Source organism: Montipora capricornis, chromosome 10, assembly GCF_036669925.1.
Source record: "Montipora capricornis isolate CH-2021 chromosome 10, ASM3666992v2, whole genome shotgun sequence".
Lineage (NCBI taxonomy): Eukaryota > Metazoa > Cnidaria > Anthozoa > Scleractinia > Acroporidae > Montipora > Montipora capricornis.
Genome location: NC_090892.1, coordinates 49,514,011 through 49,536,721, shown reverse-complemented (window position 1 = coordinate 49,536,721; position 22,711 = coordinate 49,514,011). Strand labels below are relative to the sequence as shown.

Genomic DNA, 22,711 nt, shown 5'->3' with positions numbered 1-22,711 from the left:
CACTCACAAACTATGGCTCCATTTTAAAGTCCTGTTCATAAATTACACGCTACTGTATTTTAATACAATAAGGAGTTTACAGTATCATCATCATTCTTTTCCTTAGATGTGTGTTGTGAGAAGAACTTCTGATAAATTCTGGTACAGAGCAAGGGTTCAAAATGTGCTTCAGACTCTTTGTGGACCTCAGGCCAGGTTGGAAATTTATGAACAATCTGCTTTTTATGAGTTCTAAAATACATTACATACAAAAATCAAACAAATGAGTTTTTCACTTTGTTACAGTGTATTTCTTGTGGATTTAGCTGAAAGTACTCTTATTCCTTGTTGTTGGTAAGTAAACATTCTGGATGGAATGAATTATCCTTTTAATAACAATCATGTTCCTTTTTTTTTTTTTAACCTGACCCTTGACTCCTGGAAGTGAGACTTAATAGAATGATTGTGCTCTGTCTAACGCCAGACAATTTTACTCATTAATGGGCGGGGGGAGCCCATGGCCACAAGAGATTCAGAAGTCAAAGATCCACAAGCAGGGGAATTTAACTTCTATGGCCACAATAGATCTACAAGGCAAAGATCAAAACACTAATAAAAATAACAATCAGAGGAATTAAACTTGTGAGGTCACAAAAAATTCTGAACTTACTGTAGAGGTCAAGCACTAAAATAACAATTGGAGAAATTATTTTTTTGTGGCCACAATAAAATCAGCAATCAAGGATCAAACCCAAAAAAGGGGAAATAAACTTCTATGGCCACAATACATTAATTAATTCAGCACTTAAAGATCCAACCCGAAAATATCACTCAAAGGAATTAAACTTGTAAGGGCGCTGTATAAGTAAATAAACACTAAAGTAACAATCTGAGGAAGTATTTTCTTTGGCCATAACAAAATTCAGCAGTAAAAGATCAAACAGTAAAATAACAGGCAGAGGAGTTAAATGACAAAGGCCAAAGATCAAACACTTCACTAACAAGCGGAGGATTTAAACTACTATCACCACAATAAATTCAGCAGTCAAAGATCAAACGGTTGTACAGGGTTGTCGAACGTCGGTATTTGGCCATCGGGGAAATGCCTCCTTGTGCTGTTGGTTTGACAAGGATGGGTTATTGAGAGATTCACAATGTGTGGACCAGGTGATGGTCTGCTTAGGTCCCGATGCCAGTGCTGGAGGGTTGTGTTCGTGTGACGTAATTGCCGCCATGTTGATGCACAAAAGCAGAAGATCTCTCAGTACAGTGTAGCTTCTTTTGTTTGTTCACCAGAAGTTGTACATTTCTCCATTGTTATTGGTGTCTCTAGAGATTGAGTGAAAACATCCTATAGGGAGCAACAAAGAACAATATACCGGATGGATAAGTGTTTGAGTTTTGCATTGGCGGGAAGTAGACCGCCTTGCATGATTTCGTGAAAGCTTCATTTGACTCCTTCTGAAACACGCAGAATCGACTCAAGGAACAGGGAAGCGGGAAGTCAGTTCGGCTTTGATGCCAGTTATGGGCAGATAGAGAGCGTGAAGACAAAGAAGAAGGAGAACTTTCGTCGACAGTGAAGTGAGATTTTCCCAACGACGATGGCGAGGGCCTGTGGCTTTCGAATTGCCATGCAGATGAGCCATAATAAAATTTGTAAACAGTAAAGGTACTCCTTACAGTAAACTAAAGAGCTAACGGAATAACCTCTGAAAATAGGAATTACTCCATGTGACAAAGGCAGAAATGAAATGCCTTCAGATTACAGGACATGTGGCTCTAGCCTGTTCCAGGCTCTCAGATAGTCGAGAAAACAAAAAGAACTGCGTGTGAAAAGCGAGTGGGGGCTTGGGTCGAGGCGAGGCGGGAGAGCCTGTAAGCATCTCTTTAAATTCTTCATTCCGCCCACTTTGCAAATAACCTTTCGCATGTCAAAATGTCAATGTCAAAGTGTTGAAAAAGGGCGGCATTGTGTGGTCCCACGCGAGTTCAAGCGCGATTCTTTTATTGTTGTTCAGAGGTGATGCGTTAATTCTCACTTGTGCGAGTACGTTAGCCAGAATTTAAGGCACTTTTAGGAAAATAACTTTACAAGCGAACGAAGGCATTGTCAAAGCAACCGGGAAACGAGTTTCAAGGAAATCACCGACGGGAGATTTAGCAAATTCGACCAAAAGACACGACCAGTTCGAAAGCTGCGAGTTCCCGACGCTCTGTTGACTTTTTCAAGGAAAACAGAAACCCGACCATTGAAGCTTCTGGCCTAGATGATAAGATGATCTCATCAATAAACTTCAGCTCTGATGCAACAGAACAACCGATAATGAATGTGAAAGATTGATATTTCATGTGGATGGGTTCAATTGCATTCGCAGTATACAGACACGTAGCCATCACCTTCGCTTCCTGAAATCGCTTGATCTTTTAAAGCTTTGAGACATACAACGGAAATACAAGCCTGTTTTCGGCAAATTTTTGCGCTCTTTCAAAGTGGTTTTTTTCTTTTTGCTCTCATTTTTTCGAAGGCGATGAAGGCAGAAATTTAATTGACCCTAGCTGGTGAATTGGAATACGCAGCCAAGTATTTACATAAGAAAGAATAACAAAATATTGTATTTTTCTCGTTCGTCAGAGTTTTCAGAGAGCGCCGTTGAATGCTAACAATTGTGGCGTGCATGGGACATAATAGTTGTGTCAAATGCGAACTATATATCGTACCCGGTGATGCTATATTTTAAGTGGTGTGGAGAGATGTCGTATCACAACATTGAAGCGCTTTCGCAACGCGCGGCAGTAACTGAAAATTTATGCTTTTACCAAAACCAGTTAAAAGCATTGCAAACGGATCGTTTTTTCGACTTATTAAAGTCGAACAGACACAACTTTTGCTCGAATCTGAGGGCTTGTACGTTTGGGAATACTTTAAGACACTCGGCGACAGAGTTGACCTCTTTCTTTCGTGCTCCGTGCATGAATCAAAATGATGACGAAAGTGTTGATGTAAACTGTCAAAATTGACCAATCAGAGGGTATACCAGGAGCTGGTATACCGGAATGAAGAATTTAAAGAGATGCTTACAGGCTCTCCCGCCTCGCCTCGACCCAAGCCCCCACTCGCTTTTCACACGCAGTTCTTTTCGTTTTCTCGACTATCTGAGAGCCTGGAACAGGCTAATGTGGCTCCAAAGAAGCCACCATGTGATAGGAGCAGGACTCAAGAGACAGAGGGCTCAGAGGTTATTGCTCATAAACATTAACTTTAACTTTAAAATAAAATATCATTTTGCTCACAGGATTCACAGTTAGATTAGCTAATATTAAATAAACAATAGAGTTTGGTAAAAACCAATCATATTAATCTTTTGTTTTGGTGGCGTGCAGCTTGAACTTGTGGTGTGTCACTTCCGAACCGGAACTTGCTCTGTAATTTTGTTCTGTATGATATTAAAAAGTAATCATACGACTTTTCTTGTTCAATTTGGAATTATTGCACTTGTGTGTTTTCAAAAAGCTCAAATTGGGTGTGCATCTAATCACAGGTGTAGGTGCATTTATGGACAATTTTAAGCAGACCTCTTGAAGAGGTTACAAGGTCAAACTCATTTATCACAGTGACTGTGGCAAAATTTTAATACCTTACATGTATTATAAGTAGTGATGTTGCTTGGAAGTGTGAAGAACATTTTAATCTGCTCTTCATGTCCTCCCATTTTGTCTGAAGGAAAAACTTGTGAACTGTTAAAAGATTGAATGCATTATAGATTTACTGTCAACTAGAAGTGAACCTGAAACTATTATTTACATGTACATCTAGGTAAATGAGAATTTTAATTACTTTGATCCCTTGTGCTCTTACCAGGATACGAGAAGTTCCGAGTGAATTCCAAAACATTCCATTTCAAGCCATGGAATGCTTTTTAACAGGACTTAAGCCACTTGGACTTGTGACTTCCTATTTTGATCTGACCACGTCCAAACAGTGAGTACTCAAAAGAAGTCTCTTCATTCAGGATAAAGGGGCGGCTTGGATGGAATGAACTACAATGGGTTAGAAAAGCCGAACCAGGGCTGTTTTCGCCATTACAACAGTTGCTCATATTTGGGTCAAAAATTAATGATCAGCAAACTTTCCAAAGTTTCTGGCCAAAGTGTGCATCTTTTTCCTTCCCATTCCATCAGGAGAGTGCCTTAATTACAATTGTGCACTCATTGTATTGGAAATCAGCCCTAGATCTGTATTATTTCAAGGATCAATCTTGTTATCTGGTGAAGTTTCTTTCACTTCCTCTATTTGCCATACTGATTTGCTCTTTCCTGAAATGCTACCTGCAAATAATGAATTTTAGGAAAATTAAGAAAGAGTGTGGTGGATAATTGGTGTAGTTGTCAACATGTCTGGCTTGATGTTGATACATGTACAATGTATGTCTGAACAAAAGCGTGATGCAGTTCTCAGGGGCACCCAACGAACGGATGTCTTTAAATTTGTCAGAATTACCTAAAATGGTTCCCATAATACTTTAAAAGCTCTTTTAGTGAGTTTGTACATGTAGCTGCCCTACAGAATATACTGTACATGTTCGGAAGTACGTGTACTAGGGGAACTTCATGTCTAGGCGGCTTTTTCATTTGGCAAAAGACCTATCAAGCATGACAGGTCTGATCGAAAACTGTACATACATTACATGGTCATCTTTTTTTTACCCTAACAATTTAGGGGATGTTGGCTTAAAATATGATTCTCAAGCAAACTTTGGCATTAAAATGATGATCACATGACTCTTACTCAATTCAGTAAAATTTTAGACTAGTGTTCTTCGATGTGGTTGTGAAATTTCTACATGCCCTTCAGACTCTTCACTATTCTTTTTTTTCCAAAATATGTAGTTATAGGAAATCTGTTCAGAAAAATGATTGTCTAATCTGTAGGAAGGGGGTGTGTTACCCTGTGTTTCTTTTTACCAAACGTCTAGCTCCTTGGGCATTGTAGGAAAGAGGTCACCAGTCCACCCCTCCAGATTATGATTAAATGAATAAGATTTACTCAATAAAATTGTGCTGTGTTACAGAACAACAGATCGCTGGGATGAAGCAGCAACAAGCTTGCTGAAAAATCACATCCAAGGTACAGTACACTGTACATGTACCTTTATTGATCAACCAATCAACTCTAATAATGCACTCCACTACACCTTGTATCATTCCCACTCAACCCTTCTTACCCAATCCCCTCGCTACCCCCACCACAAATCATTTCCACTCCCAAGTCCTACATTTGTAGTCTTCAAAAATCTTATTAATTCTTGGGCACTACCTAAATTAAATAGCCTTAAGCTCTTAAATTTTGTTACGATCCTAGGAAAGGCATTGAAGAGTACATATTTTGTATTTACTGTGCATTTCATAAATCTGCAGAATCTTATCTGCAAGCACCAACTACATGTGTACCAAATTTTGTTTAGGCCACCATCAATCAAATGTCCATACCAAAGCCAAACGATGAGCTGTAGAATTTTAACTGAGACCATTCCAGAGATTGTTCATTGATTATTATTATTATTATCAATATAATAATTGATAAGACATTAGTCAATTTACAGAAATGTGATTGTAAAATTGAAGATTATGAAGCAATTGACACCGAGAAATCAGCCAGAAAACAGATGCTCCATCACTTGTTACGTGTAGACTGTACATGGAGTGCTTGACCTTTTTTAAATTTGCACCCTTAAAAGATCCACCAATCAGCATCTTTAGTTCTTATGGAAAGAGAAGAAGAAGAAGAAGAAGCTCAGTACTCTAAATTTATTTATTATGATTTCAATTTGATTGCCAAAAGCCAAAAGACAGTTTGTGTTTAGCTTAATAAAATGTGCAGTAAAAGCAATTCTGCACACAGTATTGTTTCATTTTCATTTAGGATGTAAACTTCGGGTTCATGTTCAAAGGCAGGATGAAAAGGGTCGATATCATGTTCTGTTGATGGCAGACTCTGGACTATCTCAGGTGATTAAATAACTGATTACTAAACCAGTGTAATAATTACAGTATAATAATATTGTTATTGTCAGTGGTAAGGAGGAGTAAGCGCCATGTTAACGAAAATAATTATTGAAGGTAAAAATGATGTTTTCCCTGTCTATTTGAAAAGGGAGTATGCCTCTTAAGCTGCATTTTTTGGGAAGGATAGTGGTTACAATAATAAATTTATCTATCACATGGAACTTTGAAATGTCGAATTAGTTTTTTGGGTGTTCTTGAACAGCAAGACATTGGCTGAAATCAAACGGGTCAAGTATTCATCAAAATAATTTCATACTAGCAGTCTCATACCTAATGACATTCTAAAACAGGCAACATGTAGTTTACCCTGTTGAATGAAATGAGTGGTATCTAGAGCATCCAAACTACTGGTAGTAATCATAAGGTTGTCGGTTTGACTCCTGCAAAGGATTGAGCACTCTTCAAATTTCAGACTGTTTGCTGGTTGCAGCCCTCAAATGGAGAGTTACATGTCTCTGCGCACGGGTAAACTGTCACGTCAGCCCTATTAATTCCATTGTTATTGAAATAATTGAAAGCACTGATGCAGGAAAATGGAAAAATGCCATAGAAGTGTAATTTAATTCATTGGAATTACTTTTGCAATCATTTCCTTTGTGTTATGAACCTACTGCATGCAAATGGATAACTTGTGTGTTATGGCAAATTGTGCGTAAAATAAAATGTTCAACCCGTACAATGAATTTGAGGCCAAAATTAGATTTGATATTTTCAGTATACATGTATGTTGCAGGTCATTTTGTTCCTTAGGTTAATTGCAAGCAAACTAGGTCATTTTATTTTAAACTAGGTTGAAATTGATAGTAGGAAACACCAACAAGAACCGTGAAACTGGGTTAATCAAGGTGGTTATTAAGGAAAGATGGTGGTGACGCGATGTATGGAAATGACACAAAACAATAAAAGCACTCAATTCAAAAACAACAAAATAAGCATGCTGCACAGCTGCAGCACACAGTTTGAGTTCTTTTCTTTGCCATATTCAGCGAGAAAAATCAATGTGAAATTAAAAAAAAAAAAAACAAATTGAAGGTTGTGAAAAGAAAAGGAGCTTGTAACAATGAATATTGTTCATTCTCAATCTTTACTTTTAATTAAAAGCATTCTAACTGGTCAGTTCAGTTACATGTAAAGGATAGTTTGCCCATATTGTACAAACATGAACAAGATGGAATTGGTCACAAGTACTAAGTTACATTTGAAGTAGTGTTTTCTTTGGCAGTGGGCACCATTTTTCATTGCATAAAGTGATCACTCAAACTATTATTTTTATCATTTTTCCACCAGATGTGCATTAATGATGAACTGGTAATTAATGGATTTGCAACATATCTTGCTGAAGTGGAACCAACTCCTGGCATTAGCCCATGCAAAGCTGCTAAACTAGAGGCACTAAATAAAACGTTCCAGAGGCAAGGATCTGATGTCATTAAAAATCTTAAAGAGTACATTAGCCATGGCAAGTTTACTGGCAGTGAGCAGTCAAGCAGCACTGATGATGAGAGGACAGATCATCAGAGGCACAATTACAGATCTCTAAGTTCAGGGAACTCTCCTGTGGATATCCTGAGAAAACACGTATCTGATATGTGTGAGGCTGAAAATGGGTTCCATAGTGAACCTGTTCCCCTTACCCCCAGGGGAGTTACCCAAGATGTAATGGCTCAGTCATCGCAACCGAGTGACAATGGCTATTCAAACAGTGCAGGAAGAGAGTCATTTAACAGGAAAATAGAGACCTTATCAATGGAGAAAAAATCTGGGCATGTGCGGTTCCTTTCGTCAAGGCTTCCTGCAACAGGCAGTGGTAATATCCAGAGGTACTCAGAAATCCCTCTGAAGTCTCCAGACTCTTTGATATTGAAGCCCATTCTCAAGAAGAGCCCTCCATACCGTGCTTCTCAATACAGCAGTGGCTCATCAAGCGAACCAGAAGAGAGAGTCCAAAGAAAAACTTGCAAATCTTTGAATGAGGACGACTCTGGGTTTTCAGGAAATGAAGTTCATGAACTAGCATCTCATGATGACAACATTTTACTTGCACAGGAAAAGTGGACAGAACTCCCATTAGCCTCTCATGCATCGAGCATAAATGGGCTGTTTGGTAGTAGCAGAGAGACTTCACACTGTATTTCAAAATCTGCCACCTTTGCACCCAGAGTGGAGACGCCATTGCAAAATTGTGTAGAAAAGTCAAAAGGGGACCAAAACACCCAAAGAATACATGTATCTTCTTTAATAGAACATCTAACAAGTGCTAATGAAATGCAGTATACAGAAATTCATGGATCTTCCTCCGAAACATCAGGGTGTCGTGAACCTGCAGTATCCTCGTGTAATTCATTGCAAACCATTCCTTTAGGTACACAATGTAGTGGACCAGTGGGCTATGAGAGCATTGAAGAAGAGCAAATTCTTCTAAAAAGGACACAGCACACCTCCACTAGCCCCTCTTTGCCATCCGTTAAGACACCCCTGCCCTCAGAAATACTTCTTGCCAAGTCTTTAAGTCCATCTGCATATACCCCAAGCGGAAGAAGGACAACATTTTCTGGTGGTGTTGTCATTCAGACAGAGGGCGCCCCAGCACCAAAGCCAGTATTTACACTTGACAACTCTCTTTTTGCACGTTATCTACGTAAACTAAATGTTTCTTCACCAAGTTTGATCCAGGCGCACGTATGGCCTGCCATAACAAGAGGCCGTGATGTGGTGGGTGTTTGTCCTGCGAGTGAAGGGCCTGCATTGGCTTACCTTGTCCCCATCATGCATCTGTTGGTAGAAGAAAGAGTACTTTATAAAGAGCTTCCTCCATCCAGCGGTGTAAGTTATTAGTAAGACCAATGTTGTTGGAACTGTCTAGAGCTTATTGCCTGTTTTGTTATCCAAATGGAAACAGGCAAATTTAAGCTATTCACTCCTCAGGCATCCCAGAATGCCCCCAGTTGACAAGTAAAATTGTCTGGCGTAAGACAGAGTAAAATCCGTTGAGTCTCACTCCCAGGGGTCAATGGGTTAATATCATAATAATGTTATGTGACTAGATACATGTACCGGTATATATATTTATGTAATAACTAAAAATTAGTTTATTACGGAAAAGATACCTAATTATGTTAACCATGTACTATAATACAGTAACGTAACTGGTAACTAATTATTAATTTTGAATCTTAACCCATTGACTCCCAGGGGTTCTCCATCGACAAGTAAAATCGTCTGGCGTTAGACAGAGTAAAATATTAGGTCTGGCCGATTTAGGCCGGTTTGAACGTCAAAGGGTTAAAATACTAATTATCTTTTTTTAATCAAATGTACAGGTCATGTGGATGAAAGAATCAATCACTTGCATTAAAATTCAATGATTAATAATTAGTGACAAAAAATTGTGTAGAGAACAGTTGAAAGAATAGTGGGTCTCAGTAGACCATTTTGTGTGCTTACCGGTAGTTACCTGGCTAGAGCTGTCCTTGTTTTGATAGAAACCTCACTGCTTTTCTTGTGTAAATTCCAACTACGTGTAATTAGCATGAGAACAACATCATTAACTTAGAAAAGCAAGGAAGTCTTTATCATAACAAGGTCAACTCATTTGCATTTAAAGGACAGGTAACTAAGCACATAGCTGTAAAATGGTCTATTGGTTAAATTAATTTCGAGTTCTATGGTGATTTTATTATTGTTAACTGTTATTTCCTCTTTCAATAGCCAAAGCTTCTCATTTTGGTTCCAACATGGTACAAAGGAGATCAGATTTATTACCACTGCACTCAAATGTTGTCAAGAAACACAGAAATTCGTGTGCAGCTGATATTTGCTGGTGGTGCAGAGGACAATCAAGTTATTCAACTGATCAATGGGTGTGAAATATTGATTGCTACACCACCATGTTTTCTCCGCATGCTTAGGAAAGGTTGTGTCAATCTGAATAGATTGTGCCACACGGTTTTCAACGATGCAGATATCATGGTTGAAGATTTCACGCCAGAGATCAAAGACATCATGAGGCACTATGGCAAGCTATTGAAATCACAGTCCAGTCGCTCAGCTCCACGTCAAGCAGTTGTCATGGCAACGTCGTGGAGTGCAGGTGTAGCATCGCTGGTCAAGGCTTACCTTGGAAATCCTGTGTTAGTCATTTCAGACTTGATAGAAGCAGCTATTTACAGGGGGGTTCAGCAGATTTCCACTGTGTGTTATGATTCTCAGAGGGATGTCCCCCTGATTGGTAAGGGCAATTTTACCATGATTATAGTGTTACTTTTCCTTTTAAAAATCAATCTTTTTATTTATTTAGGTTACATGTATCACGTTAAAGCAATTTTGCTTTACAATGTTTGCATTGAATTTTAATTTTGAGTGCGACCAATGGTCCCAAACCATGATAGAAGCAGCTATTTACAGGGGATTGACGTTTCTGATTTGCACACAATAACAGAACAATATTAAGACTTTGATTTCATCTTTTTTAATTGGTCGATGTGAAAAAGTCAAATAGTGAATACTTGTAGTTTTCACTTACAAGCGAGTCACCAACTTTGGTGAATTTGCATGCAGGTCATCTCGGAGTGTCTGATACACCTGTAAGTCTGTACTTGTAAGTACTCATGCTACATGTACGAGGGAAAGCCGACTGAAAGTCATCCTCATAGTATTGTTCAGTTAACAAAGTCTAGGTCCGCTAAAAGACCATGTCCACTTTAACCCTTGTAGTCCTCAGAGAGAGACTAATAGATTTTACTCTGTGTAAAACCATCCAATTTTACTGGTCAATGGAGGTTGCTTTGGGGATAAATAGGTTAATAGAATTAAATAATTATTGTTGACCGCAAAAATGACTTCAGCTCACTGGTTTTTGAAATGCCAGTCACCAACAACAGGTCTTCTGAGTACACTTAGTAATAATTCATTGCCCTCAGTGTAGATTTTAATAGTTCTGTTTTGTCAGAGTGCATAATGATGACATATTTGTGTTTTTTTCTTACCTTTTGTATCACAGGCTACATCGAATCATTCAGCAGTACAAAAGAGCAAGCAAAAGACATCTGTGTTTTTGCGTCCACAGCTGCAGAGGCAGAAAACATTGCGGAAATCCTCAAAGCTAACTGCTATTTTACTCTGATAGCCCACGAGTACTTGGAGCCTCAGGAACTAGCAAGTGTTAAAAGGCAGTGGAACACACCTCACTCTACAGAAGCGATGCCAATATTAGGTAAAGTAATTTTCTTCATCATGAGATCCTTGGTTACCCCATTGACTCTCCGCCCCCTCCCCCACTGACGAGTAAAATTGTTTGGTATTAGACAGAGTAAGTCCCACTCCTTGGAGTCAATGGGTTACGCTTGGGTGGGTGTTCTGTTCGGATAAGAGTGCTCTTTTGTACAGTAAATGAACAATGTGTGCACAAATTGCTAGCTTTCAACCTGGCCCAACCATCACTGCTAAAAATACCCCCAAAAATGCAGCTTTAGCAGGAGGACTATTGCCCATACCTAATCAAATAATTATGATGTGTAAATGCCAATTGATGATTAATACAATCTACAATCTTCAATGCATCATGAATTGCAAACTGAAGGCACAGGCTTGACTGTAATTTTAGGGAAAGATCTTATACATATAAAGTTGACCAATCCCCATAGGGGCTGTTCAGGGCCAATGAAATACAGGCAATGGAACAACAGAAAAAATAAATCCCTCATAATTTTTTGAAATTCACGCCAAAGATTACACCAATTGTCGATGAAATTATATCGGACAGAGAATAACATCCAATGGTAGAGCACAATAGAATGGAGTAGTGATGTTTCACTGGAGAAAACCTGAGGGAGAATTTCAGAATATGGAGAGTTTCAACTGTGTATTTGGCACGCAATCGCGAACTATCAGGGCTCCTTACAACAAAATACGAGGAATATCTTTTACACAAGATAGAAAATACACGAGGATAACTTGCTTTTGAAGGTTCGTTTATTATTTACCTGTCATATTTAACGTGCGCCTGCCATGTTTGATTTCTGCTTTATCAATTTGATTGAACTGGTGGGGGGGACTCTATTTATTCCGAACCCCTGCGTTTAAGAATCCCAAATAGCCAAAGACAAAGCAGTTGGCTATTGTCAAGTTCAGCCAAGAAGTTGAACCAGGAACTACCAAGGATCGAATTCATTGAGTGGTCAGAGCGGGTCTCAAACCCAGGATCTCCGGATCTCAAGACAAAGTACCGGTAACTGGTTACCAAGTAGCTCTCTTTTTGGTAAAATGTATGAAGACAGGTTGAAGTGGTGTGTAACCTTTCATTGGATCAATAATTAGGGCATCTCTGTTTTGTTGAAGGTTAGAGTGGACCCATTGTCTAATAATAATAATTCTAATTATTATTATGAAATTACACAAAATATATCATATGTACAGTATACATTACTACCATATTGGTACAGGTGTACATGTATTCTCAGTATTGGACTGGAACTACAATAAGCGTCAAAAGGGTTGAGACACTTTCCTTTACTCAGACAAATCCCTCCCCAAAGTCTTTCCATCTAACCCCCTCCCCCCAAACAATGTTGTTTTTGTATCGCCATGTGGCTGCTGTTATACCTAACAGCCTTCTAGTAATTTTATTACCTCACTCTGTACTGTACATGCAGTTATCTTCATTTTAAATAGTTTTTATTTTTATGGACTATTGTGCTTATGGAGGGAAGAGTTTGAAGTCTTTGTCGTTTGTCATTCACTTTTAAAGTTTATTAAACTGATATGTGGTGACTTTTAAAAATGTGTTTTAAGACGTGGCTGATTCTTTGGTAGACTTCAGTCACATTTTTTATGAAAAAATTTGAAGAGATGTATTGCGCATCCTACCAAGGGTCTTACTACATTTACATGTATACTGTAACAGTTACTGTTTTCATGTTATTACTCTTCATGCCGTTGCATTGGCCAATTGGTTGGTCATGTATCAACCAACTTGTTTTATTTGTCGGCCGAAACATTGGTTGCAAGTGATGTAGAGTGGTATGTCAACCAATGCATTGACCGACCAAAACCATAACCCCCTTTCTTTGATTGACTTATCTTACTTGCAGTCATGACTGACGAAGTCATAGGTCAAATGAACATCACAAATGCTTCATGTGTAATACATTATAACTTTCCTGGCTCAAAGACAAAGCTGCGGAAGCGACTAAGTACCCTGGCTGAGACATTCACATCATCAGAGGTGATAATTTATCACAGTTGTTAGTAATAAATGTACATCAGTAGTTTTATTCTCATTATGTTTAGGTTAATTTTCTGTGTTTACATGCAAGTAATTACATAGTCAACTTAAAGTGCAGTTTGGAATAAATGAACATCACTAAATTTTTTCAAAGACTAATAATAAGGTTTGACTTGTGTGATTCATGCTTTTCAACAAAAAAAAATATGAGTGGTCATTAGTTTATTCCAATTTGATCGAGAGGAATTTTGTGGTTATCAAAGACATGTTAATTGCGTGGAGTAACAAGGTACAAGTACACAAGAAGTATTTCATGATGATCCATTTTTTGTTTGTGCACATGTATGTGAACTGAGATCCTCAGTTCGAAAACATTTCAATAATCAGAGATACTGTTACCACCAGTACCTCACTTTAAGATGTCATAAAGTACTACTTTTTGAATGGCCGTTATTCAGCAGGAGCATCATTCTAAGTTTAAGGTAACTGACAGTGCTACTAAACATACATGTAATGTATTGGTTTGTTTCCTCAAGGAACATGGCTGCGTTTCTGTTATGTTTGTCACTGACAAGTGCAGGCCTGAGTTTCCCGCTATTGTTGCTCAGCTAGTGAAGAGATCTGGACAAGAGGTACCATCATCACTGCAAGATATGGTAACTGAGATCACAGCTCAGGCAAGTTAATTAAACAGCCACTAATAAATCTATCTAAAAGTAGGAGGTTTTGGTCAACCCACCAACGAAACTTAAGATACAGCTGTGTTGCTGTGTGTTACCCTAAGAAGAGGTTTTACCTCACTAGTGGTGCAAGTGAGGTAGTGAACTTCACATTGATTGTTGGGAAGTTTGAAGCATGGGGAAGAAGAAATCAAGGGAAACTCTGCTAGTGACCACTACAAAAGGAAAATTCAGTCAACGGCTTTGCGGAATATTAAGTACAAATCATACAAGCAAGGGGGACTTGTATTTCCAATCTCAAATCTACATTGTATCTGGTTAAGCAGGCAAAATATTAATGATCTAACTGATGGGCCATCAAGCAACTGCAGGGATCCCCTGAAAAGAGGCCCAAGGCTGCCTTTAGCTGCTAAAAAGGGCCAACACAGATCAGGATTGCCTCAAGCTTTACCTTTCTAATGTGTAACACTATAATTTTTACATCATCTTATGGTGCATAAGGGAAATGGTCTTTTCACAGACAGTACCAAGTAGTCATTGGTGATATTAATTTTAGATGTCAGTGATGTCTTGCTCCTAAATCTTCCACTCAGTCTTCCATTCAGTTTGTCAGTTCACGAAACCAGGAATCTCCTGAATCTTGAATGCAGCCCTTCCTCCTCTTCCTTACCTTCCACACTCACTGAACAAGGCAACAATCACTAAAATTGCAGTCTCTTTGTTACCTTAATTTACATACCAACAACACAGGTACTGTAACTCCATGTATATTTCACTCCCTTTATGATATACGATAATATGACAGGAGTCAAAGTGCAAAAATAATATAACGTGTGCATTTTAAGAAGTTTCTCACCTTAAGAGTGAATGTTTTAATTTGGTTCAAACATAGTTTTGTATTCATGCTTGTTGTCTACAGGAAACAGAAAGGAAGAAAGAGTTGTGTTATTATGTGAAAGCTTTTGGAACTTGCAGGTACCATGAACAGTTATCATCAGTATTAATTTTTTTTCTAATTGCCCACAGGCAACCCATGAAACCACTGAAGATAGGATGCTAATCATGCTTTTGTGCTGTTAGGCCTTGATCATCTGACCTTATTTAAGAAATTAATATTAAGGGGCTTTTCTAACCCTCCGATCTAACCACCTCCCTCCCCACTCCTGCCCTCTTCGGGAGATACTGTAACCATTGAAGCAGGGAACATAATTATTTTCAATTTCAAATGCCAACTAGACATTAAGGGTTTTACATCTTTGATAGGTTTAAGACCCAAAATAGACGTTGCGGCATGAGACATGCTCTGTGTGAGAAGCTTGATAAGCCACTTCGAGGAATTCCTACATCCGGGATAGTCAAGGTGGGTTTCAAATTGAATACATGATTGCAAAGTATAGCTGGTAAAAAAATAATAATTTCCCTTGTTGATCAATTGGCAAGAAACGAGAGTGCTCTGGCGGAGATTTAACATTGAATTTCATCAACAAGGTGTGCATGGATTTCTGCACTGTTTTGAGCTAACACATGTTGACAATCTTGATGTTTCCTCAAAACAATTTGTGTGTGTTCCAAAGGTCAAAATGCTGATTGATTTGTATCTGTCGAGTTAGAAAATAAAAGTCATCTCAGGGCATTGACTTTTTTTCAGGTGTTGGTTCTAAGTGTCGAGAGTACCTCTTGTTATTGGGTGAGAATTATTGGACACAGACCTACTGAGGCACACAATGCAGGCTCTTATAGTCACACTGCAGATAGCAAAGAGTTTTTGGAATTGACCATGTCCATAAGTGGATGGTTTGCTGATCCATTGCTTAGAATCAAACATGAAGTGGTTTCAGTTGGAGACCTGTGTGCTATCATGTCGGCAAGCAGCTCTTTTCACAGGTATTTTAACTACTGTTTCAGACGCGGTTGCTCAAAGCCCAATTAAGACATTAACCTGGATTGCAGGAAATTAAATCGCAGTTTTTTTACTGATCACGGAAAAATTTCCTCAAGAATTTTTAGCCTTCAAGTTTAACCTATACATTTTGTTTTTGTTGAGCACAACATTACATATTTAGGTTTTTTTTGGACAAGCAAGCAAATCCTCAATTGGCGCTCAATTGTGGTTACATGTAATAGCCTGCTTTTGAACAACTGGTGTCAGTGGCGCCCCTCTTATTAAAAATTTCATACGAATCTTGCACCAGCTGCGTTTTCTTGACATGCTTAAAGAAGGACATGCTAATTCTATTTGCCATTGAAAATCAACTTATTCTGAAATTGTTGTAAATACACCTCATAATAATAACTTTTGTTGTTACATTTTTCTGCTTTCAGAGTTAAAGTGTGTCACATAACAGGCAGAGACCCCCATAGCAACAAGCCAAAGTATGTCGAGGTAAACTCAGTTCCAAATCCTTGATATGCTTTCATTAAGTGCTCTGTTTTGCAATTAAAATCAGGACCTTTGTAACTGTTTGCTGATGCCGGCTATTCAAAATTTTTTGAATGAGTGGATATTCTCAACGCAGTAACTGGCTGCTGATGACAGCCCTGAGAGTCATCAAAATTAATGTTCTAGCCTTTGCAAGTGTGGCCAACCACTTTGATTAAGTGTTGATTTCTTGTGATCACGTTTTTGTTTGAAAAAAGAAGGCCATGTATCCTTTGATAACGTCTTTGATTCAAGGACCCAGTAATATTGTTTCCCCTCAGATTCAGTATGTGGATAAAGGAGATTTTGAAGAAGATGTTCCCGTTGATAGACTCCTACAACTTCCATCTCAGTTTCACTCATTCCCTTTCCAGGTACAGTACAATGGCTTGTTACAATAACCTGAGCTAGGGTTTTAACAAGATTACCACATCTTGTCTCACGTCTCTTAGAGATGATTATGTCCAGAAATTTATTTAATTAAATGCACACCGTTTGTAATTTTTATGATGAATTGGTAAGAGGACTTTGTGTCATCCAATTCGGTCTGTAATCATATGCGTCCGATTTTGTTATCACTTGTATGATTACAGACCGAATTGGGCTCCACTCAGTCCTGTTACCATTACTTATTATTCAACTGCAGTCAGCAGAGTACAAATAACACCCAAAATGAGTACAAATATCTCGCGGTAGCCAATTAACGCTAATCCCAGATTAAAACTTAACCAAGGAATATATTTCCCTTTGCCCAAATGCTATTCAACGCTGATATTCAGCAAAACTTTATGCACCTATCGATGTTAAGCCACGGGACTTTGACTGTGAGGTCTGTCCTCAGGGTAGGGATTTTGATCATGCTACATATCCACAGAGTGGGGAATTTGACATGGCCACCATCTTGGATAGTGATGGTCATCAATCTTGTTCCCAGAGCTTTTCCCTCCACGAGTAGTGACAGAAAAGCCCTGGGAACGAGGTTGCTCGGAAAAAACTCCGCCATCCTAGAAAACATCCAGAAGGCGTTCAAATGAACTTCCCGCATTCGTGAGAGTTGGCTGAACAAAAGGTGAGTGGTACATACATTGCACTCTCATAAGGGTATTATTTTGGCCACCTTTACTCGTTGTTGCAGAGGTGGGGAATTTGACTCAGTTTTTCAGAAAATGTCATACATTAATGATATTTTTTACCAGGCTATTCAAGTGTTTGCTTGCAGAATACAGCCAATAGACAAAGATACAGAATGGACAGTCCAGGTACATAACATGCGGCTATTCATTTATTCTCTTTTGTGACATGAACCAGTGGTTAAACAGTCAAGGTTAATTTTTATCATGTCATTTGCTGAGTCAGTACATTATATTCTACAATGTTATTCTGAGCTATGTATCTACCTCTTGGTGGACATGTCGACTTCATGTTCAGAAAGTAATTTTATTGAGCAGTGTTTGTCTAATGGCCACCCAAAACTGAAGAAGGTTAAAAAGCTTGAAAGATTAGCCAATCAGCATTGCAAATTTGATCAGTATGGGTAATCAGATGGTGACGAGTGAAATTAGAGAATAATTTCATCCGCGTTTTGTCCAAAATCAAATAATTTCCCCAACCTTTAGGCGAGGGAAATTATTTGATTTTGGACAAAACGCAAGTGAAAGTATTCCCTAATTTCACGAGTATACGATTTGATTAGCTATTAATATCATGGGTGACAAATTACATTCATAAGACGCCATTTTGGCACTGTAGGAAAGTTGCCATGGCAACATTGTAATTTCACATGTGAAATTATAAATTCGAGCCAAAATTGAGGGGTAATTTGTCACTCGTGTTATTAATGATGAAACAGGCTGCAGTTTAGAGTGGTTAAACGTTTCCTGAACTCATAACCTTCAATCAAATTTGAACAAACAAACTGGCAAACTCTTTGAAGAAAAATTGAAAAAAAAAAGGTTTAAACACTTGCTAGTCAGCATTCGTGCGAGGTTAAGGATGAAACATCTTCCATTTATTATGGTTAAACTTTTCCGGAAGGCGTTTACAACCTTCGGTCAAGTTGGAACACCCAAATTGGCCAACTCTATAAAAATGACTGTTGGTCTGTGGTTGTAATCGACCTTGCAGTCATTCAACGTTTTCAATTTTATTATTATTTTTATTCAACCTCGTCCACATTGTAAAAACAGAAAAAGAAAGCAAGTATGGACAGGGCTGCCACAACAGCGAAACCATTTACTGTGGTCCCAAACAAAAATTGCAAGTAAATTATAATGAGGTTAAAAGCAGCAAGTAATGCTACAGTTAAGTGGTCGAGCCGTGTTGCACTTCAGGCAGACAGATTTCCAGGTTCGAGGATTTACAGGATTGTATAATAGATTCAGGAGACCGTTCATGTAAAATACAAAAAGTTTAACTTTGAAGGATTTCAGCAAATAGGGGGTTGACTCTGATAGAAAAAGGTAGAGAGTTCCAAATCCTGCTTGTGCGGATGAAGAAAGAGCATTGATAGGTTACAGTTCTGCATTTCTCTGAAGTAAAGGTGGTAATGTCATTGTTATGGGATGATCTTGTTACTCTAGTAGTCTTCCGAGGAAGCGGTAGAATGTCACTGTCAATGTCTATTAGACGATTGGTAGCCTTGTATAGGAATATCAAACCCATCATCTCGTGTCAGTAACTAACTTATCGGTAGTAAATTGCACTGCATAAGCCTTTCCTTATATGACATTTCTGTTTGGAAGGGTAATATTAAGATGTATTTGGTAGCCCTTCTCTGTACTTGTTCGATATATTTAGTCGGTTCGATTGATTGGGGGGACCAAACCTGTGTTGCATAGCCCAAGTGCGAACGGACAAGGGCCAAGTACATGGCTCGACGTGTGCTTGATTTATTGATGTACCTCGATGATCTACGAACAAAACCCAATAGCTCATTAGCCTTATTAATAACTGTGTTCTTGAGGGATAGTGAGAAAGTTAATGAAGCCCGCATTAAAAGGGTATCATCATTTTTCCGAATTTCAGGGAAAACACTTTGTCAAACACCTTATTGAAGGAAAAGAAATGGAAGGAAGGGTTGTATTAAGGTACACGTTAGCTTGTATTAACATAGCTTCCAACGCAGACATTCTTAGGCCTTCGTCACGCGTTCCTCCCCCTCCCCCCTCCCCATCTCCTTGTGTTGTAGATAGCCAATCACATGCTGCGAAAGGATGCCATACAAAAATACGAGTTTATCCAAAACTGAAAAACGGTCTCTGATTGGTCCGTAATCCACGAACGGAAGTGGTTTTTCGTTTGAGCAGACGTTTGTGGGTGAGGAACGTGTAACGAAACCCCGAGAACGCCTGCGTGGGAGGCTAGAATTAACGTGGTAGCTTATTATTATTTTCTTTTGGTAATAAGGTAATTTTTTTTTCTTTTTCCACCAGAGCTTAATTTGCTTTTTGCAGCATGAAACAACTATAGAAATGTTCTCACTTCTTCCTAAGATGTAAAATACTCGAAAAGTAGAAAGATCCTCGCACCTAACTGGACAATTTAAGCAATTATTATTGTATTTTTTTATAGACACCTGAAAAATTCAGGCCCAGGTTTCTCGAAGCATGGTTAAACGCTAACCAATGTTAAATGCTATGGAAACCTTATAGGTTTTGATACATCTTAACCAACGGTTAGCCCTAACCAGGCTTGAGCAACCGGCCCCAGGTGGCTTCAGCAGGATTCGAACGCATGACCTGTGCGATGCCAGGAGTGCAATGCTCAACCAACTGAGCTGTGAGGCCACTCAGTTGGGAGCAGGTCAATTTGTTAGGCTCACTTGTCTCTGTGAAAGGACTTGATGAGTGAAATAAATGTAAATGAATATATTTGAATTGCGTGTTATAGACGAAAGGTAGAAGTGATACTCGCGCTTCAAATATATGCATTTATTTCATTCATGTAAAATACTACATCAACCTTGTACTTGTATTAATAATACTGTACGGTATATTTGTAGAGCGCTTTACATCAAAAGTTTAGTAAAATCCACATAACCCTAACAGTAAAAAGTGAACAGCAAAGTTGTAAAACTACGTCAGTTGGAAAAGCCATGTCTTTAACGTAGATTTAAAAGAAGAAAGAGATTCCCAAGTTCTGAGCTCCAGTGGGAGGTTGTTCCAAACAGGAGAGGTATTAGAGAGCTTTAGATTCTACGACGAGGACGAGAACGAGTACGAGTTTTGACTGCCCGTTTATAGCGAGAATACTAAGGAGATTTATAACCCGTACGTTTAATCTTACTCTTTGTTAGCAGTATAGGTTGCTCAGTTATTCTTATTGCTGGTAACTGAGCCTTTTTGCTCATCAAAAAATGCCAAAATTGCTACCGTGTTGTTGACTTGTTTTGTTCGACGACATTTTTGCAAAATCTCGTACTAAAATGACGACGGCATCACGTTTTTTCCGACAAAATGACGTTGGTTTGCGCGCGCGCGCTTACTGTTGTCTTATGAGAAAATCTCGTACTCGTAGTCGTTCTGGTACTAGAATCTAAAGCTCTCTAGTAACAAAGGAACAGCGACAATAGGTCATAAGACATCAAATTATGTGTAAAGAGCAACACTTGGTAGGAAGATCTTAGATCTTACCTTATCTTTAGGTCACTCGATGTTGCTGTTCTCTTGCTCATCCTGTAGTTTCTTTGGCAATGTCCAGCATATTAAGTGCTAACTGCATTGTGTTACCTCTGAAATCACGACCAGGGAATTTGACAAACCATCTATATCCTGTACGAACCATACGTAGACAATAACTCCAAGTTCGTCATTTCATGCGATGAGCTTTTTGTTAATTGTAATGTCTCTCCATGCTATTTTTTGCAGCCTAGGCAATACAATGTGGCTTGACCCTTTGGTAGAAAGAAAACATCTGAAGAACATCAACGTTACGACCAATCAGCTAAACATCAGAATGGCGATACTTAAGGAAAAATTTGCGACCGATAACAAACAAGTAATAATTGTTTAATTTAGTCAGTACTGTATTCGTAAATGCAAGTCTCAGGGATTGTACCGCGGGTCGGGGAAAATCAGGAAGCAATAGATTTTGAGATGTTGGATGTCCGGGCTTAGAAAGTCATGAAATTTAATTGTGCGTCGTGGTGAGAAAAAATGGCCGTCATTGTGCTAAAGGAATGAGGCTTTTTTGTGTCTGGGGTCAGTGAATATAACATGAAAGAATAAGTATTGAATGAAAAACTCATTAGACAATTTTCCGAAAGCTTAATAATTTCTACTGCCTTATTAAATATCCTGGAGAAAGATGAAACATTACAAAAAGAACCCTAAGGCCTTTGTTTTGTTAAATATGTCAAAGTTATGAAGTATTGTGGACTCTTTGTTATCCCCTTCTGTGCGACGCTTTTTTCCCCAGCTGTGTGCTCCTCTTTGACTCGATGGAACATAGCTGCTTAGGCAATGTTGTTCTATACTCCTCTTAACAGTGTGGAATTGCTTGGGCGATGACAGTGCGAGAAAGTTTGGCGTAATCATAATTTCTCGTCTCCTATCTGTTTTGCGAACTGTTTCTTGTCTTGTAACTCAACTCTTTTCTTACAGCATCTGAGGCTATTGAGAAGTTTTTGCGAGGGAGTCATCGATCTGTCACCTTCAGATGGGGGAGCCAGTGGTTTGGCTGAAAACAGGTTTAACGACATTTCAAAACTTTCCATACAATTGTTACACTCTCTTTTACATTCTCCGTGCTGTTCAACATTATTATCTTTTGAGATTTCGATGTTTTGAACCGTTTATTTTACTGGCTGACTCGTTTCTGAAATAGATAAGGATATTGCTAATTTACCAGGCGACAAACCAAGCAAATGTGAATCTAGCCTCAGGGGGGCCAATATAGGAAAGATCCCAAATGCAAGACCATTGTGAGACAATTTGCACCAAAACTGCCGAATGTAACGGACTTTGCAATGGCCAGAAAGCTTGTTAAACTAATTGCAAAAAACGTTTTTTGGAAAAGAGAATCGGTGTTTTCTTGCCGCAACGCCTCTCGCATCGTTGCAAGGAACTTCTCACCCATTGCATAGTGTAACACTTGTCCTGCAGTTTGTGGCATCGGTCATTGTAAATGTTTCTTTGATTCATAGGATCATCGAAAACGAGACAAGTGTCAGGAAACGTTGCCCAGTGTAACACCCTGTTTCGCAAGAAAGTTGTGACATTGCGACACAAGTTGGCGGAGTGTAACAACTGGTCAGAAGCCGCAATAGACCTTATTGGAGTTGAGCCTGCAGGCACATTTTCTTTCGTTTAAAACTACACGCAAAAGAGGCTTAAGGGTCAGGGCCCG

At 38.7% G+C, this 22,711-nt stretch overlaps 1 protein-coding gene across 3 annotated transcripts in view; it reads left to right on the top strand.

Moving 5' to 3' along the window:
- Positions 1 to 22,711, top strand: part of LOC138019773 (uncharacterized) — a 56,343-nt gene that overhangs the window by 7,255 nt on the left and 26,377 nt on the right. For 2 of the 3 annotated variants that reach the window (XM_068866649.1, XM_068866648.1), the window contains exons 4-22: positions 107 to 195; positions 286 to 333; positions 3,842 to 3,961; positions 5,052 to 5,107; positions 5,903 to 5,988; positions 7,333 to 8,868; positions 9,754 to 10,273; positions 11,045 to 11,257; positions 13,134 to 13,267; positions 13,804 to 13,944; positions 14,867 to 14,922; positions 15,211 to 15,307; positions 15,596 to 15,831; positions 16,270 to 16,330; positions 16,648 to 16,740; positions 17,563 to 17,625; positions 19,391 to 19,452; positions 21,232 to 21,361; positions 21,967 to 22,052. In XM_068866649.1, the coding sequence (XP_068722750.1) occupies positions 107 to 195; positions 286 to 333; positions 3,842 to 3,961; positions 5,052 to 5,107; positions 5,903 to 5,988; positions 7,333 to 8,868; positions 9,754 to 10,273; positions 11,045 to 11,257; positions 13,134 to 13,267; positions 13,804 to 13,944; positions 14,867 to 14,922; positions 15,211 to 15,307; positions 15,596 to 15,831; positions 16,270 to 16,330; positions 16,648 to 16,740; positions 17,563 to 17,625; positions 19,391 to 19,452; positions 21,232 to 21,361; positions 21,967 to 22,052 (3,827 nt within the window). Of the gene's footprint in view, positions 1 to 106; positions 196 to 285; positions 334 to 1,516; positions 1,652 to 3,841; positions 3,962 to 5,051; positions 5,108 to 5,902; positions 5,989 to 7,332; positions 8,869 to 9,753; positions 10,274 to 11,044; positions 11,258 to 13,133; positions 13,268 to 13,803; positions 13,945 to 14,866; positions 14,923 to 15,210; positions 15,308 to 15,595; positions 15,832 to 16,269; positions 16,331 to 16,647; positions 16,741 to 17,562; positions 17,626 to 19,390; positions 19,453 to 21,231; positions 21,362 to 21,966; positions 22,053 to 22,711 lie in introns of those variants that run through there. The other variant, XM_068866650.1, reaches the window with a different exon arrangement.